Here is a 17435-nt window from a genome sequence, read left to right on the forward strand (position 1 = left end):
GGGGGCCGGCCGGGGGCGCGTGGGCTCGGCCGGGCCGGCGTGAGGGGCCCCCGGGCCGCCGCGTCCCGGGATGCGCCGCCGCCGCCGCCGCTGCTGCTGGGACTCCTGCTGCTGGCCGCCCTCCCCAGGCGCTGCCTGGCCGACCCGGGTAAGCACTCGGCGGCGGCTTCGCGCCCGCGGGGGTTTCTGGAGGAGCGGGGCCGCCCGTCGGGGCCGCACCTGGCGGGGTGGCGGGGGATGGAGAGGGCGTCGCGGCGCCGGCGCTGGGTTTTCTCCGCCCTTGGCTGCTGCAGCGGCAGGCGAGCTGTCAGGGGTCTTCTCCCGGGAAGGCGCCGCTGGGCGGGCAAGTAAGAAGAGGGGCATTCGCTGCTTCTTTAGGGACAGTCGCGGATCCTTCCTGCTGGTCCTGCAGGCGCACTTCATTTAGATAAAGACTTGGTGTGTTTAGTAGGACGCATTTCAGGCTGGCGACGTCCCCCGTATTTTGGGCTCCCTGTTGGGTGTCCACTTTGTTTTAACTGCATGAAATGGCCCGAGTTTTAGGCAGTTCCCGTTTTGGCTTCCCAAATAGCGTTTCTCCTTCTGTGTTGACTGGAGACCTCTTTTCTATTGGGATAGGGGAATCTAAAACAATTGCTTGCATCTTGCAAGGGGATCCGGGCACTGATCATGTATAGAATCCACTGTTTGCAGGAGGTTAGTTAAAAATAATCACGCTTGGCTCTTACACTCCCAAGAATCCTCAGGAAATAGATTTCTGTAATTCCTTGGACGATTTTGAGAAATCTGTTGTAACTATTTGGGGGATTATTCAGCGATGTGCTTCAGAACTTACTGTGCAGTCAGCAATTGTCTGTGAAATAAGAAGGATCCCTGTGGCACTCGTGAAGGGCAGGCTTTTGTGTGTGATGAACTCTGCGCTCTGGGTACATTTCATTTATCAAGGAATATAGCTCTCCCTTCCGCCAGTATGATCCTGTAGTTGGGTGGTTTTTAGCAAGGACTAATGGGGACTGCTTTTTTTTCAGTGTGCCACTTCCACCCAAAATTAGATTAAATTTCCTAATTATGAAGGAGCTCACACTGTTTTTAGATAAGAGAGTTTCAGGTTAAAAACATTTCCTGTTTGCAACAGCTTAATTCAAAGCCCATTTTCTTTGGAGTCACTGGTCACTGGCATGTGGCGTCTGTGTGTGCAAGTTTCTGTCCAGGAATTTTCTGTTGTGATTATAGTGGTTACAAAGTTTGGTAATCTTTGGATGTGTGCCTGAGACCCCAGAAAACCTCTGAAGAATGTTAGCCCCAATTGCTATGCCTCTGGCAGTTTCAGTGATATTTGGTGTAATGATTAAAAGGTAAGACCTGAGTCAGAGACATGTCATTGGATCAGAAACATGCTTCGAAGTTTTATTTAAAATGAATCAGATCCTTGACAGTTTTGTAAACTGTTTATGAGTTATTAGCCTTTGGACGTTGTTCACTAGAGTGCAGACACCAAAAACTGTTCAACAATTTGGGTTTTATGTACTGTGCCTGTTCAGCTGATGTCAGATGATTTCCTCTGCTCAGTTTTGGATTTCCGTCTCCCTCCGAGCTCTGTACACTGACTCTTCTGACCCTCCGTGACTTGACTTGGCTCTTCTTTCCGACTGCCAGAGCCTGGCTCGGGGAACTTCTCATCTGTCTCTTCTGGTTTTAGCTCTGGCGTCCTTTTCTTTACTCTCTTAGTGTGCTGATCATGGGGACCCCTAAGAAGGAGGCTTTGGTTAACATGATGGTAAAAATCATTAAACTTCATGTTGCTCCCCAAGGTCCTCTGTCGTACCCCCTCTCGTTGGAGTGACTTGTTGCTTGCTCTGTGCTCTTTGGGTGCCCTTTCTGCTGTCACCCTTGATGACCACTTGCCTGAGGTCCGGCTCACCTGTGGATCCAGAGTCCACCACTGGCTCCCTGGTGTCCTGTGGGCTTGCGGCTGATTCCGTGTCCTGACTTTTTTCTCTCCCTGGAAGGGCCCCACCCTGGCCTCCGTTCTTCCCTCCATCCTGCTGTGCTTTGCTCTCCGGTTCCCACTTGAGGCAGCTTCCCCGCAAGGTAGGTGGGTCCTGGACCAGCTGCAGGGCCTCCCGAGGGGTCTGTGTGAGGAATGTCTGCAGGGATGCAGGAGAATGGATGGCACTTTCCTGGGATTTCGACTTTCAACAGACAACCTGGTTTTGGACTTTGTCTGGGGGCCCGACTGCAGGTGTCTGAGGCCGAGCTGTGGGAAGCCCACGCTGTGATGTTAAGATCTGCTGGCAGGGCCCCTGCTGCAGGCGTGGAGCTTGTGTCCTTGCTGCTCCTTGTTTTCTAAGCCAGACATTTGCCTCGGTTGTAAAATAGGTAAAAATAGATTTGTTTCAGGAAAATGCTGTAGCAGTTGTTGTGAACCTTGGCGCCCTGGAGCTCCTGCAGCGTGTTCCCCGGCTGCCTCCCCTCTCTCCGCCCCAGTCGTTTTGCGTTAACATTCCTGAGGAATGGGGAAGGGAGGGCTGCTGCCCTCCGTGTCCCCGCGCACACTGCCTCTCCTAACTTCCGTCTCCGGGGCCTGCTCCAGGCGGTGCCTTCTGCTTTGAGTGTGGAGGTTGGTGGGGGAGATGCCTTCCTTCCTGGGCGAGGCACTGAGCTCTGACACCCTCTGTGCCCCTGTGCCCTCGGGGCTCCAGGCAGACCGCGAACGTTCAAGTGTGCCTTCCTGCTCTGCTTCACTGCCCATCCCGTCAGCTCGCGTCGGAAACGTTGACTGTGTGCCTGGTAGGTGCAGGTATGCTCATTCCTCTCTGACCTTGTCTCTCTGGGCCACGGTTCTCTGATCTGTAAAATGGGGATAGTAATAGCTCCAATCTCATTGGGTTGTTGTGAGGATTAAATGAGTTAATATATCACAAGTATTTTGGGGCCAGCCCGGTGGCGCAGTGGTTAAGTGCGCACGTTCCGCTTCGGCGGCCCGGGGTTCACCAGTTTGGATCCCAGGTGCGGACATGGCACCGCTTGGCACTCCATGCTGTGGTAGGCGTCCCACATATAAAGTAGAGGAAGATGGGCATGGATGTTAGCTCAGGGCCAGTCTTCCTCAGCAAAAAGAGGAGGATTGGCAGCAGTTAGCTCAGGGCTAATCTTCCGTTAAAAAAAAAAAAAGTGTTTAAAACAGTACCTGGTACGTTCATTGTAAATTCTCAGTGAGTGCTGGCCATTCTTACAAACTAGCAGAAATTGACTGAACGTTTACTGTGCCCAGGCGCTGTGCTGGGGTGGGGACACAGAGGTGGACATCAGGCAGTTTGTAGGAGCCCCTCCAGAAGACGGTGATGCGCACCTCGGACCCCTGTGTGATCAGAGCTAAGAAAATGACGGGACAGTTAGTTAATTCTGGAAGAGCGGGGCTTGGAAGGGTGAATAGGTGTCCGCAAGATTGGTGGTAGCATTTCAGGCAGAGGGAAAGTCAGGGGTTCTTTGTGGCCAGAGCACAGGATGCTGGCAGGAGGAGACGGGGCGCTCCCCCTCTCGGCCCTCCTTGAAGGGTCCTCTGCTTCTCCCGCCACCTGGAAGTTCCTGCGTCATCTGTTTCCCTCTTGCCCGTTACAGTGCCCAGCGCAGAGTAGCACTTAGGACATTTGCAGCCTGCTTTCACTCCTCTTCCCTCAGTTTGGCTGATTCTGTTGGATGTTAGACTGATCGTCTCATTTCAGTAATGCACAGTAAGTTGTGAATGACTGCTTTATTTGGGGCATATATTTGCGTCTTAAAGGAGGGGTTTGCTGATACCATGGAATCTCTAACTTAGCACAATATACGGGGAGAGAACTTTGACCTGGGACATCTTTCTTGCCCCTCTCCAGCCTGGTGCACATCATAAACGTGGAGTTCCATTTGAAACAGGTGCAAGAGTTCGTTTGTGCATTCATGCATTCAGTATATTTTGAATGTCCAGCTTTCTGAGGTTACAGGAATGAGTGAAAACCAGCTCCCATTCTCATGACAATTAGGAACTAGCCCACTGCTTTCCAAGCTGCACTGTGCATGTAATCATTTGAAGATCCTGTTAACCTGCACATGTTGATCCAGGAAGTCTGAGATAAGGCCTGAGGCTCTGCATTTCTTTCTTTTTTTTTTTTTTTTTTGGAAGATTAGCCCTGAGCTAGTGTCTGTGCCCATCTTCTTCTGCTTTACATGTGGGACGCCTGCCACAGCATGGCTTGATAAGCAGTGTGTAGGTCCACGCCTGGGATCTGAACCGGTGAACCCCAGGCTGCCAAAGTGGAGTGCACGAATTTAACCGCTGCGCCCCTGGGCTGGCCCAGGTTCTGCATTTCCAACAAGCACGGGGGTGATGCTGATGCTGATGGCTTGTGACCCCGCTTTGAGTAGCAGGTGACAATAAACAAATAAATATAAGTTGGATGGTGGTAAGAAAAATAATCAGGGTAAGGGGACAGCAAGAAGCTGGTGACTGCAGGTGTGTGTGCCCTCACATGCGTGATCGTGTATACTGAGTGGCATGGGAAGGTCACCACGATGAGATGATGTTTGAGTAGATACCTGAAAGTGGGTATCAGGGGGAAGATGTCCTAGGCAGAGAGGAAAGGAAGTGCAGCGGCCTTGAGGAGAGACTGTGTTTGGGATGGTTAAGGAACAGCAGGGAGGCCACGTGGAACTGAATGGACAGCAGGAGAGTGGTGAGAAATGATGCCAGAGAGGAGCTGGGGCCAGTTCATGTGGAACTCTTTGACTTGGTGAGGACTTGGTATTTTATTTTGAGTGGGATTCAGCAAGAGGTGACATAATCTGACTCCCTGGCTGCTGTGGGGAGAAAAGACTGTGAAGTCAAGGGTGGAAAAGGGAGGCCGGGTAGGATGGCTTAGGCAGCCTGAGAAGTGGTTAGGGTTTGGACATCCTTTGAATATAGAGCTAATAGAATTTTCTGATGGGGTGGAGGTGGGGTAGGAGAGAAAGGGAGGGACCCATATTTGGCTCAAGCAACTGGGAAAGTCAAGTTACCATTAATTGACGTGGGGAAGGTTGTAGGAGGCTCAGGGTTGGGGAGGAAGTAAAGATTTGGTTTGGGGTATGTTAAGCTTGAAATGTTTATGAAACATCTGAGTGGAGATGTCAGATAGCCAGTTGGACGAAGCAGCCTGGGATTCCAGGCAGATTCTGGGTCCAGAGAGAGAAATTTGAGAGCCATCGGCATAGAACTGGTTGGAGAGTGAGTACAGAGAAGAGGGGTGATCTGAGCCATGAGCCCTGGGACCTGCAGCCCTTAGGGGTCCAGGGAGAAGGGGACCAGCAAGAAAGCCTGAGAAAGCTGCATGGGACTCGCAGTGGGTGCTGGGTTTGGAGATATGCAGGTTTGTAGCGGCCCTGAGAGCAGAGGGACAGAAGTCTTAACCGCAGCGGGTTCAGGAGAGAAAGGAAGAGAAGTCAGAAAGAGAGAGAGGGAACTCTGTCAGAGTCTTTCTCTAGAGGAAAGCAGAGTAACGGGCGGGGGGTCGAGAGAGGGTTAAGATGGGCTGCATTACAGTATGTTTGTACTTTCTTATTTTTAACATTAACGATGTATGACAAGAGTGTTTGATTTGGGTTTTTTTCCCCCAAATATAGACAATCCAACAGAATATATTTACACCATTTTCTCTTGGTATTAATTATTTATTTGCGCTTCAAAGATGCTTGCAAGGTGTCCCAAACCTTGCCTCCCCTTCCTTCCATCCTGCACACAAAGTAAAGAAGATTTTGGGAACGGTAACGTTGTACTTTTAATGACATCCAACAGAAGTCAGCTGTCCCCTCCCTGCCCCACACCTTTCCCTGAAACCGGTCATCACTGTGGAAACTTGGAGAGACTGAAATTCTGATGACACCCAGAGAGTCTCTCAGAAGCCTGCTTATCTCAAGTGTTCTGTTACTGGAGTATGATCTGAGAGTATTCAGAATGAATGGGCACACTCCCTTTTTCGTTTTCATTAAAACCCATACTGTGGTTTTCTTTCTTTTTCTTTTTCACAACAAACAACAATTCTACTCTTTTTCAGACAAAAATGAATAGTTGGAATGACCCTAAGACATTTTCGTTGCTTGACCACATATTACAGGGGATTTCTAAACACACAGAGGGACATGTTATTCTAGGCCACGGGGTGGCTGGTCTTTGGGGACTCCAGGACCAGGGAAGCAGTTAGCAATCTGGGTCTTGTAAGCGTCAGCTCTTGTAGCTAGTGGGAGGGGGGCAAATGAGTCACTTTGATTTGGCAACATTTATCAAGCACCCGGCATGTGCCAGGCCAAACTCTTCAGGAGGTACTGGAGGTTTGGAGCAGAGCAAGCTAGGCCGGCTGCTGCCCCCAAGCAGCCCATAGCCGAGGACAGGAAGCCCTTCCTCAGTGGAAGGAGCGGCACATTGGTGCAGCACCTCCGTGAGCTGGGTCCCGGCGCTGGGGAGCGACGTGGCGCACAGGAGGGCTGGCCTCGGCCTCGTCCCGAGAGGCATGTGTGCTCAGCCGCAGCCTGTGAGGGAGCAAGGCTCAGGCACCAAAGTTTGGACTTCTCAAGAGACGCTGGATCTTTATTTAAACTCTTGTTTTCGAATGTCACCAGCTAATTCAGATTTTTGAAATGTCATGCTGTATGGAGAGAACATACCCAGAAGCCACCACTTTTTTTCTTTTTTTAAGTCAAGTTGGAGATATAATTTACATGCAGCAAAATTCACCCTTTTTAGGTGTAGCGCGTGATGTATTTTGACAGAAGTATACGGTCATGGCTCCACCACCGCAATCCAGATGTGGAACGTTTCTGTCACCTGCAGAGATTGCCTCCTGCCCCTGCGCACGCAGTCAGTCTGCTCCCCCCTGCCGTCCCTGACAGGCACCAGGCGATTCTGTGTCCCTGTAATCTGGCTTTTCCCTGAGGCTCAGAGAAATGGTGTCACAGAGTAGGGAACATTGTGTGTCTGGCTTCTTTGGTTTAGCGCAAGGCTGTTGAGAATCAAGCAGATTCTTGCACGTGCGTCTCTCCGTCTGTTCTTTTTGCTGCCGTGCAGTGCCCCACCCCGCCGGTTGGCTTGCCTGTTCCTGCGGTGCTCCACTTGATAAATATTTGCATTATTTCCAGTTTTTGGCATAAAAATCTTTGGGCCGTTTTCATTCTTTTGGGTAAATATGTAGGAGTGGGATTTCTGGGTCCTACTTTAGGTTTGTGTTTAACCTTGTAAGAAACTGCCCAGTCCTTTCCCACAGCAGCTGTTCAGTTGTGTCTCCTGTCAGCCACGTATGAGAGTTCTCGTTGCTCCACCATATCCTCACTGGCACGTGATTTTGTCAAATTTTTTTTAAAATTTAAATTTCAGCTATTCCCGTAGTTGTTTAGTGGTGTCTCATCATAGTTTTTGTTTGTGAGTCTCTAATTACCAACGATGTTATTGTTGCGTATCTTTTCATTTTCCTGCTTGTCGTCTATATCTCTGCTTTGAAGCCGCTGTTAAAGTCTTTTGCCCATTTAAAAAATTGGATTGCTTGTTTTCTTACTATGGAATTTTGAGCTTTCTTTATTTATTCTGGATACAAGTCCTTTATCAAATATGTTTTTTGCAAATATTGTCTTCCAGTCTGTGGCTTGTCTTTTCATTTTATTAACAGTGTTTTCCCAAGAACAGAAATTTTAAATTTTGATTAACTGCAGTTTATCAACTTTTAAATTTAAGGTTTGTACTTTTTGTGTCCTAGGATAGAAATGTTTCCCTAACCCAGGGTCACAAACATCTGTGATGTCTTCTAGAAGCTTTATGGTTTTATTTTTACTTTTAGGTCTGTGGTCTGTTTCCTGGTAATTTTTGTATGTGGTGCAGGGTAAGGGCAAGGTTAGTGCCTTTTTCATAAGGACGTTTAATTGTTCCAGCACCATTTATTGAAGAGCTGTCCTTGCTCCGTTGAATTATCTTGGTACCGAATATGTACGGGTTTATTTCTGGACTTGAGTGTGCTCCATTGACCTGTGCTTCTTTCCTTATGCCAACACAGCACTCTCTTGATTTCTGTAGCTCAGGATTTCTTAACCTTGCACTCTTGACATTTTGGGCTGGAGAATTCTTTGTTGTGTGGGACTGTCCTGTGCATTGTAGGATGTTTGTCAGCATTCCTGGCTTCTGCCCAGTAGATGCCAGTAGCACCCTCGCCCTCCCAGTTGCAACAGCCAGAATGTCTCCAGTCACCACTAAGTGTTCCCTGGGGGTAAAACCGCTCGCAGATGAGTTTCACTGCTCTAGCTTTATAGTGAGTCTTGAATGCAAGTAGTGGGAACCCTCTAATTTTTTCCTTCTTTTTCAAAATCTTTTTGGATGTTCTGTCTTGTGCTCTTCCATGTAGATCTTAGTATCTTCTCGTCAGTCTCTATAAAAAAAGCTGGCTGGGATTTTGATTGGGATTTCATTGAATCTAGATCAATTGGAGAATACTGACATCTTAACAGTATTGAATTTTTTGATCCATGAACATCTCTCTCTCCATTTATTTAGGTATTTTCTCTTTTCTTTCATCACTGTTTTGAGGTTTTTAGCATATGGATTTTGTACGTATGTATTTCATGTTTTTCAATGCTTTAGTAAACAGTACTTTAAAAATTTCTCTGTTAGTATATAGAAATATGATTTTAAAACTATTAACCTTTTATCATGTGACCCTTCTAAACTCACTTGAGTTCTAGTAGATTTTGTAGAATCTTTGGGATTTTTCTAAGTAGAAAATCATGTTATCTATGAATAGACAGTTTTATTTCAAGTCTGTATACCTTTTATTTCTTTTTCTTGCTGTATTGCACTGACTAGAACTTCAAGTGCATTGTTGAAGAGGAATGGGGGGAATGGGCATCCTTGCTTTGGTCTTAGTCTTGGGGGAAAACATTCAGTCTTTCACTATTAAGTATGATGTTAGTTGTAGTTTTGTTTTTGCTTTTTTGTAGAGGCCCTTTATCAGGTTGAGGAAGTTCCCTTCTACACCTAGTTTGTTTTGAATTTTTAAAATGAATGGGTATTGAATTTTGTTAAATGAATTCTCGCTAACTATTGAAATCGTTACAAAGTGTTTCTTTTCTAATCTGTAAAAAGACGTTAGTTGAGTTTAGAATGTTGAACCAACCTTGTCTTCCTGGGATAAACTCCAGTCTAGTCATGTATGTGTTCCAACTGGGCCTGATTTTCTAGTCTTTTTGTTAGGAATTTTTAAAGTCTTATGCTCATCAAGAATATTGGCATGTTGCTCTGTTTTCCTGGGTTGTTTTGTGTGGTTTTGGAATAGGGTAACGCTGGTCTATAGGATAGTAGGGAAGTGTTCTCTCTTCCATTTCATGGAAGTGTTTGGGTAAAATTGGTATTATTCTCCCTTAAGGTTGGTGTGTGGTCTGATAGATGAGATTGAAGATTGCTCAAGGGTTTCTCTAGTAAAATAAAAAGTATCGGATACCTCTAGTAGCCATTCCCTCATTCTCAGGGCTAACAGTGGGCACTTCCTAGACATTAGGACACAGGTTTGGTTTAAGGTTTAGGGCGAATAGTCTGGGTGAGGGGAAATCGTGTTGGACGTGTTTAAGAGACAGGTCACCTCTAGCTGACTGCTGGCTATTTATTAACTCTCTTCACTTTTCAGAGCTTTGGTTTTTTCATCTGTGAATAAGAGCCTCAAGATCTTCCCTTCTTCCCCATTCCCCTGGGCATTCCCCGTTGATGAGCGCCTAGCAGATGTGCTGGTAGGTTGGACCAACTGCATCTCTTACCTCTTCCTGCCTTAGCGGCAAGCTAATGACAAGCTAATGACAAGGACTATCATTCTGAAAAGGGAAGGGTTTCCCCTCTTTGCTGTCATGGTTCCACTTGAAGCCCAGATAAATATTGACTTATTTTTAATCTTCATTGGCTTTTTAAAAATTATAAAAGTAATATATACTTTATTAAATTCGAGTAATACACAGTATATGCAATAAAATCCAAAGGGCCTGTTGGCTCCATTGCTGTTTCCTAGCGTTGTGCTGTCAAGAAAGTATGGTGGGTCCTTCCAGACCATTTTTCATACAAATATTTATGTATATATATCCTCACTTAATTTTTTTAAGAGATAAAGGGTGTGATATTTAGTACCTTACCTTTTCCACTTAACGCTGTATCGTGGCCCACTTTCCATGCTAAGTAAATTTTGTCATAAGAGAATTTGAACTTCTCCCTGAAACATAGAAAATGCTTTACTTTAAGAGAAAACAGTTTTAAAACCACAGATTAGATTCAAACTTACAGAGTTAAAATATCTCCTTAGACCATTCCTCCTACTTCCTCTACTCCTTGGCTTCCTTCTCTGGAAAATATTTCCATAGATGTTTAAGGATAATCATGTACCCTCAAACACCAAATAGAATGAGAATAGCCCCCCTAATGTGGATGTAAATAAGGCCAGGTAGCTGCCTCGAGCATTGAGCCCAAGGTTGTTGCTGTACCTGCCAGCTGTCCACTCAGGCGAGACTTTGCCTGATGCATTCTGACCACAAGAGGGGAATTTGATTTTGATTTTGATTTATATATGTTAAATCTATTCTTAGCTGGAAACAAAATCTCCTTACGTCAGAAACACAAAACGGCTTTGGCATTTATGCAGTACCAGTAAATAGGAAGGTCTAGGATATTTCTAACTTGACTCTTTCCATGTGAAACGTGGAATTAAGTGCCAGAATGAAGCCAGGACTCCCCAGCTCTCTGCCTCTGTCTCCGGTAATGAATGCTGCCCCTCTGTCATTTGTCTTTTTATTTGCCAAACACCAAGAGCGAACCAAGGAAGGCTGAAGAAAGTGAAGTCTGAGAAGAAAATGTATTGAAATTAATCGTGCATCTTATAAATCCTTGTCGAAAAGAGCTGAGCAAAAATATCTCTAAACCTACAGACTCCATTATCAAATAATGAGTCTTTGTTTTGAAAAGAATAGAAGGATCTGGATTACAGGCATCATTTTGAATATAATTAAGCTGGATGGAAGTGTGTTAAAAAATCAGGGCCGTACGGCTGTCTTTGGCAGTTTCTTGTTATCTCGTTACTCCCAGAGGTGAGCGCACAGCTCAACCTGGTGAATCCAGGAAGCTGGATTCTAACGGAAGCTAACCCTTTTTTCAGTGGGATGGAGAATGATTTATTGTCTCTAGTCAAGCAATAAACATGACATTTTAAACAAGTGATTTTCCATCCTGATGGCTAGTGTAGCATGTTTACTTTTCCTTACAGGGATAACAGTCCCCAGTGTTTGGTTCAGCACTTCACAGTTGTTGAAGTTTGCACTCTCTTCTTATTTGAATCTCATATCAAGAGAGGGTTGAGGAAGTAATCTGCTAAAGGTCACACTGTGGTCCAAGGATTTTTATATTCTTCTTTGACTTAGGGGACAGATTATCCAACTACTCAACTAAAACTAGCTCAAGCGTGGGGCTCCAGGCCATGGGGGAATCTCACGTGACATATTCAGCATAAGGATGAAATCTATCTGGGCCATGAGGACACTGTAATTAATTGATAGAAATAATAGCTAACATTTTTGAGCATTTACTACTTTTATCAGCTCATTTATTCTCACAACAGCCCTGTGAAGTGGGTTCTGTTGTGATGCCCATGTTTCAGATAGGGGACTGGGGCACAGAGTAGCCACAGTAACTCATCCAGTGTCACACGGGTGAGCGTCAGAGGCAAGATTTGAACCCAGGCAGTTTGATTCGCAGCCGTCGCAGTGCTTGGTTATGCTGCCTTTCTCCTCAGGCAGAGGCTGAGGGTCCTGGCCTTGTGTCTCATGGACCCTGGCCTCTTGCTTCTCCTGCCCTGCAGGCTGGATCCGTCCTCTGCCTCTTTCTGCAGACTGGCTTTCTCTGCCCACCTGGAGCTCCTGGGTTTCCTCATAACTAAACCAGATGGGGGCTTTTGCTTGCTGTGGTGCTCACTGGCACCAGAGTTAGCAAGAATTTTTGGTTTAAGTGCCCGCCATCTGGTCTCTGTCCCAGGTCTGTATTTCCCAGGAGGGAAAATCAGTCTGCCATGGTCTGGCCAATAGAGTGAGGAGTCTGCCTGTCATCTGACCAGTGGAGGCCAGAGCAGAAGGCCCATGGCACCCAGTGGAGTGAGGAGTCTGCCTGTCATCTGACCAGTGGAGGCTAGAGGAGATGGCCCATGGCACCCAAGTGACTCCCTAGGTCCGCCTTCCTTCCCTCAGCCTTCGGTAGAGAGCAGTTTTAAGTAGGTGATGTGAGTAGGGCAGGCTTCCCCAAATTTGTCTCCACACTCCTGGCAGTAAAACAGGTTCACGTGCTGGTAAGCTGGCTCTAGGCAAAACAAGGACAACAAGTAGCCTGATGTATAGCATTGGCCGGTTTCCATGGTATAAATACTCTCACTATGCCTGATCTCAAACTATTAATGTGACAGTGGAGTTGGGAGGAGAGATGCCCAGTCGGCTCAGCGCCAATATGATCCCATCCATCTATGGACTAGATTCAAGGCAGCTTACACAGTAAGAGCAGGGTGTCTCCAAGGGGTGTGAAGTTTAGGCTTAATAGGCTGGGTGGGTTTATAGTTATGTAAATGGGAGAAGATTTCGTGGAAGAGAGGGCGGAAGTTAGGGTTAGCACACGCAGCCTGAAATAGCTTGAAGACTGCAATCTAGTAGGCACGAAAAATCACAATTCCTTTACTTGTAATGTCTCACTTGTGATGTATAATTAACCTTTCACTGATTTTAAGGTATCAGACCTCATTTTCTTGGGGGGCATTGATTTTATTGTCTGGCATTGAATGGTGTGATAGTGTAATTTTTCATTGCTTCCAGATGTCAGCACCTCCCCCTCGTTTGGTGCTGTCCTTCCTTAACAGACTCCTTTCTTCCGCCTTACGGACCTAGAGATGTGAGATCCACGCGGCGGCCTATTAGACGTCTTTCAGTGGAATACACACTACAAGCCTTGATGGGAGCCTTTTATTTATGATCATAAGGCCATCTCTCAGTTCATGTAATTATGCTAAAAGCCAGGACAGTCTTGGGACTACCTCCCGAGGCGTCAGACGCCTTCACAGATCTCGAGGCCGTCTGGTTGGCTCTTTTCCCTCTGATGTCTGGGAGGGAGACTGGTTGTCTTGGCTTCGGTGTAGCACTTACAGTGTTGCCGCCGTTCCCCATCTTTCTGCCTGATGTAACTACATCCCTGACCCTCACCAGCTCTCACAAAGTGGTGGTGGCCACTGGGAGACCCAGTGAGAAAGTGTTGACAGTGTAGGTCTCTCCTTAGACATGGAATTCCAAGTGTCCCACTGATGGAAGGTCAGTGTCTTTACCTATAAAAATAGCACAGTCTTTTCTTTTAATTTCCCTGGAGATGTAGTGAGACAAAAATTTTACAAGATTCTTCTTTTATGTTTCATTGGAGATTGATCCTAGTTTGTAGACGTGTTGACTTCTGGATAAGAGGACTAACATTTATGAAACAGCTACTATTGTCCTAGTCAGTGGATCAGATTTTCATCTTCTTTAATCCCCATAATGATGCTGAGATAGGTCTTGCCCATTTTGCTTGAGGGAAGCTAAGATTGAGAGAACAGAACATCTATGAAACTGACTTGCCTAAGGGCACATTGCCTGTTGAGTGGTGAAGATGGGATGGAAGCAGACCTGGCCACAGTGTAAATATATTTTCAGATATACCTTTCAGGCATTTTCCTCTCATTTTGTTAAATTTTCAAATACACAGAAGAGTTGAAATTTCTGTACAGTAAACAGCCATATACCTACCAACTAGATAGTACAAGTTAAATTTTGCTCTGTTGGCTTTATCATTTATCTTTGTGTCCCTCTCTCCATCATCAGTTCATCTTATTGTGATGTGTTCATAGTGAGTTGCAGACATCAGTCCACTTCACCGCTAAGCACTGCGGCGTGAATGCCATTAATTAGAGTTCAATCTTTGTTTATGGATTTTTTTTTTTTGAGATACGATTTACATACAGAGAAATACACAAGGTAAAGCTGTGTGACCCAAATCCCTGTCAAGATCTAGGACGTGACCGCCCCCAGACAGTTAGGCCCCTCTTGCCCCCTCCAGACATTGCCTTCCCTACTCGCCTCCCACCCTCCACCTCCCAGGCATCGCGGTTGGTTCTTTTTAACTACGGTTTAGTTTTTATACCATATAGTCTTAACTAATGATGCCTGTTGTTTTTAAATGGGCTTTTCTTTATAGGTGTTAATTCAGATAATATTTATTGAGCAGCTGGTATGTGGCAGGCCCTATGCTGGGTGCAAGGAGTAGAGGGGGGAGGAGACAGACATTGGCCCATGTCGGGGAGACGTTGGTCAGCTCCTCAGTGGAATGAGTATATAATTCCCAGGCTGGGTGAGTGAGGAGGAGGATGGTTAGGTGAGGCTTTCCTGAGGAGGTGATGTTTGAGCCAATGTCAGAAGGATGAATGGGAGATAAGCAGGCATGGATTTGGGGCAAAGGGAAAAGTGGATACTGTCCTCTGTGGTGGGAAGGAGTGCGGTTTATTCCAGAACCAGAGAGAAGGCAGGTGTGTTTGGTGGGCAGGAAGTGAGGGAAGGGAGAGTGGTGGACTGGGCAGGACAAGTAGCAGGACAGCACACAGGAGAGGCCACGGACTTGTGCCTCCGTCTCAGAGGGATAGCAAGCCCTTGGTTGGTTTTCAGTAAAAGAGTGACCTTGACATCAGTTATCCATTTGAGCTGGATGGAGAGGAGACGTGGACTGGACGTTCTGGAATCATAGCTAAAATTAAATACTGTTGGCATGGAGCTTCCAAATTTCAGGAGAACCCTAATTTGCATTATAAGTCCTACACCGATCTTCAAATTCCTCACATGGTTTTTCTCCCTCACCTGTCTGCCTGCTTGGGCAATAATAGTTACTAAATAAAGATGCCCTGTACATCTAGGTCTTACCTGCTCTTTCCTCTATTCTGACTGCTGACGTTTCATTCCTTCTTCGCTCCTTAACTAACCTTCCTTCTACCACCGCTCCGCCCTGAGAGGGATCCAGCAGGAGTCACCAGTGACTGCCTGGTTGCTTAATCCCGGGGCAGCTGTCGCATCTGCTTGGCTCTGTCATTTATAGACTGTTCCAGGGTAGCCTCATCCAAACTCATGGATTCACGACCGGCCAACGACCCATGATGCAGAAGGCTCTGCTCTCTCCTGAGGATGAGACTTGTATGTCCATCTCTTTATCGGACATCTCTACCCATGGCTCCTGAAAACTCAGCATTTCTCCATCAGTGTGAGCTCGTCTCCCCCGGCGTCTTGCTCCTCGTCTGTATTTACTGTTTCAGTGAGTATGACTGCCACCTATTTGGTGGAGCCAGAAACTTGAGAATCATTCTAGATTCTTTTCTTTTTCTCCTTCTCTTCATCTAGTCGGCCACTAAATCTTGCTAATTGTGTTTCTGAGCACCCTTATAATTCTGTCCCTTTTCTGTCTCTACTGCCGTATTTCAGACCCTTCCTGTATCCGGCCTGTGTTCTTGTCAAAGCCACGCCTTGTAACGGACCACCCTCCCTCTAATCTTAGCCCCTTCCAGCTAGTCTCCTCTTCCAGCCAGAGATTTTTATAAAACATAAATCTACCCAACCCTTCAGTTGCTCCCCGTAACTCATTCAACTTCCCTACTTAGCAGTCTGGGTCCTTTATGAATGAGCCGCCTCCAACTCATACCTGCCACCACAGCCAGACTCAGAGTTCCCCAAAAGCCCTTTCCTGCCCCTTGTATTTTATTCTTTCTGCCTGGGAAGCCCTCTCCAGCCCTGTGTGCTCGTTAACATCTGCGCTTCCTTCAGGTGGCTTTTCTTGGACCCCCTCTGTCCTCTGTCACTGGAGTTAGATGCCATCTTCCCAGTTCCCACCCTCCGCACCATCCTCATTGGGCTGCTGACCTGTCTCCTCCGTCACACTGTGAGCTCATTAGAGCAGTTCTCAGAAGCTTGTCCCAGGTACACTGGGGGCCTGGAAACCCCCACAGTTTCACAACAACTATGATCTGTGTGCGAAAACGGTTTTCATTGTAACTAAGGACACGTACTGTCACAGCCATGTCTATGAGAAGAAACTGAGCTGAGTGACTACTGAGACCCCCTGCTCAGAGCAAGACGGAAGATTGTCCTCCGAAAGTCAAGCCGGCACTGAGAACAAGGGAGATGCTGCCTCCTGAGCTGGAAGCCAGCAGCCAGCGCTTTGGGGGCAGGAGGCTGAGCTGCTTAGACTGCCAGCAGATGGGGTCCCTGTGGAGTCGGCCTAAGTTCTGGGGTAGGACAGTGTGCAGACAGCCCCTAAAGTCTGAGAGCCACCGTCTTAAAGGCTGGGATCATGTCCTTTGTCTTAGCATGGGTCTCACACATACATAATAGATTATGGTGTCTATAAAGGAAGCAGTAGGATTTGTTGGTATGTTCTGACTATACTTATAAAATACTGTTATATTACTTCTGGTCTTAAAACCTTTCTTGACCATTCCGCCAACACATATTTATGAGTGGCATAGTGCTGGTGGTGGAATGGGGTGCAGGGTCACAACCCAGACGTGTTTTCAAAAATTAAACACTTGTCAAACAAAAAATTCATTTAAAAGTCAGGAGCTCTTCTATAAAGATCAGGATTTTCAGATTCTCTTAGAAAAATCAGAAGATCGATCACCCTGGTCCCACAGTCCTGTGTGGCAACCGTTGCCTGAAGCTGAGTAGTGGCACCTGCTTCAGACAGGCGTCAGTCACAGCCCCCAGCTGTCCCACTTCAGCCCCGTGTTGGCTGAGATGGGTTTACTGTGGTAACAGTCCAGCCCGAAGTGTGTAATGGCTCAGAGCCATGGAGTTCTGTTTCTCACTCACGTGGAGACCAAATGAGTGTTCCTGACCGGCGGGGAGCTCTCCACCGAGCGGTGATTCAGGGATCCCGGATCCTCCCTTGGAAGTTTTGCCGTCTTCAGTCTGTGGCTTCGAAGGCTGCTGGGCTTGTCTGCATCCTCCCGAAAGGAGGGCCCCGAAAGGAGGGAAAGCAGGTTTGGTGAACGGCCAGGTAGTATCTGACCCAACTCATTTCTTTTATGTGTTTTGCCCCTGGAGGCATTTGAATTTGCAGTTCCTGAAGATAAGGAAACCTGGGGTCAAGTCACTACTATGCTGTCAGCTCCAGCGGGACAGGGCCTTAATCTGTTGTGGTCACTGCTGGTGACTCAGTGCCTGGCACACAGCAGGTGTTCAACAGGCCTCTGGTGGTGGTGTGAATGAATCCCCCTTCTGCCCTGGGTAGACGGTAACCATTTCCTAAGTGCTTGTTATGTACTTAATTCTGTGAGTAGGCTGGGCGCTGCCCGGTGAGGGTGGGGTGGCTGTAAGAT

The 17435-nt window shown here is 46.9% G+C and overlaps 1 protein-coding gene across 1 annotated transcript in view; it reads left to right on the forward strand.

Moving 5' to 3' along the window:
• The window catches only part of KIAA1549L (KIAA1549 like), a gene marked incomplete at its 5' end in the record, with an annotated part of 272381 nt that continues 254946 nt past the window's right edge, over positions 1–17435 (forward strand). The window contains 1 exon segment of the mRNA XM_046643105.1: positions 1–148. Coding sequence (XP_046499061.1) covers positions 1–148 — 148 coding nt within the window.

The sequence above is a fragment of the Equus quagga genome, chromosome 17, assembly GCF_021613505.1.
Source record: "Equus quagga isolate Etosha38 chromosome 17, UCLA_HA_Equagga_1.0, whole genome shotgun sequence".
In the NCBI taxonomy this organism is placed as follows: Eukaryota; Metazoa; Chordata; class Mammalia; order Perissodactyla; family Equidae; genus Equus; species Equus quagga.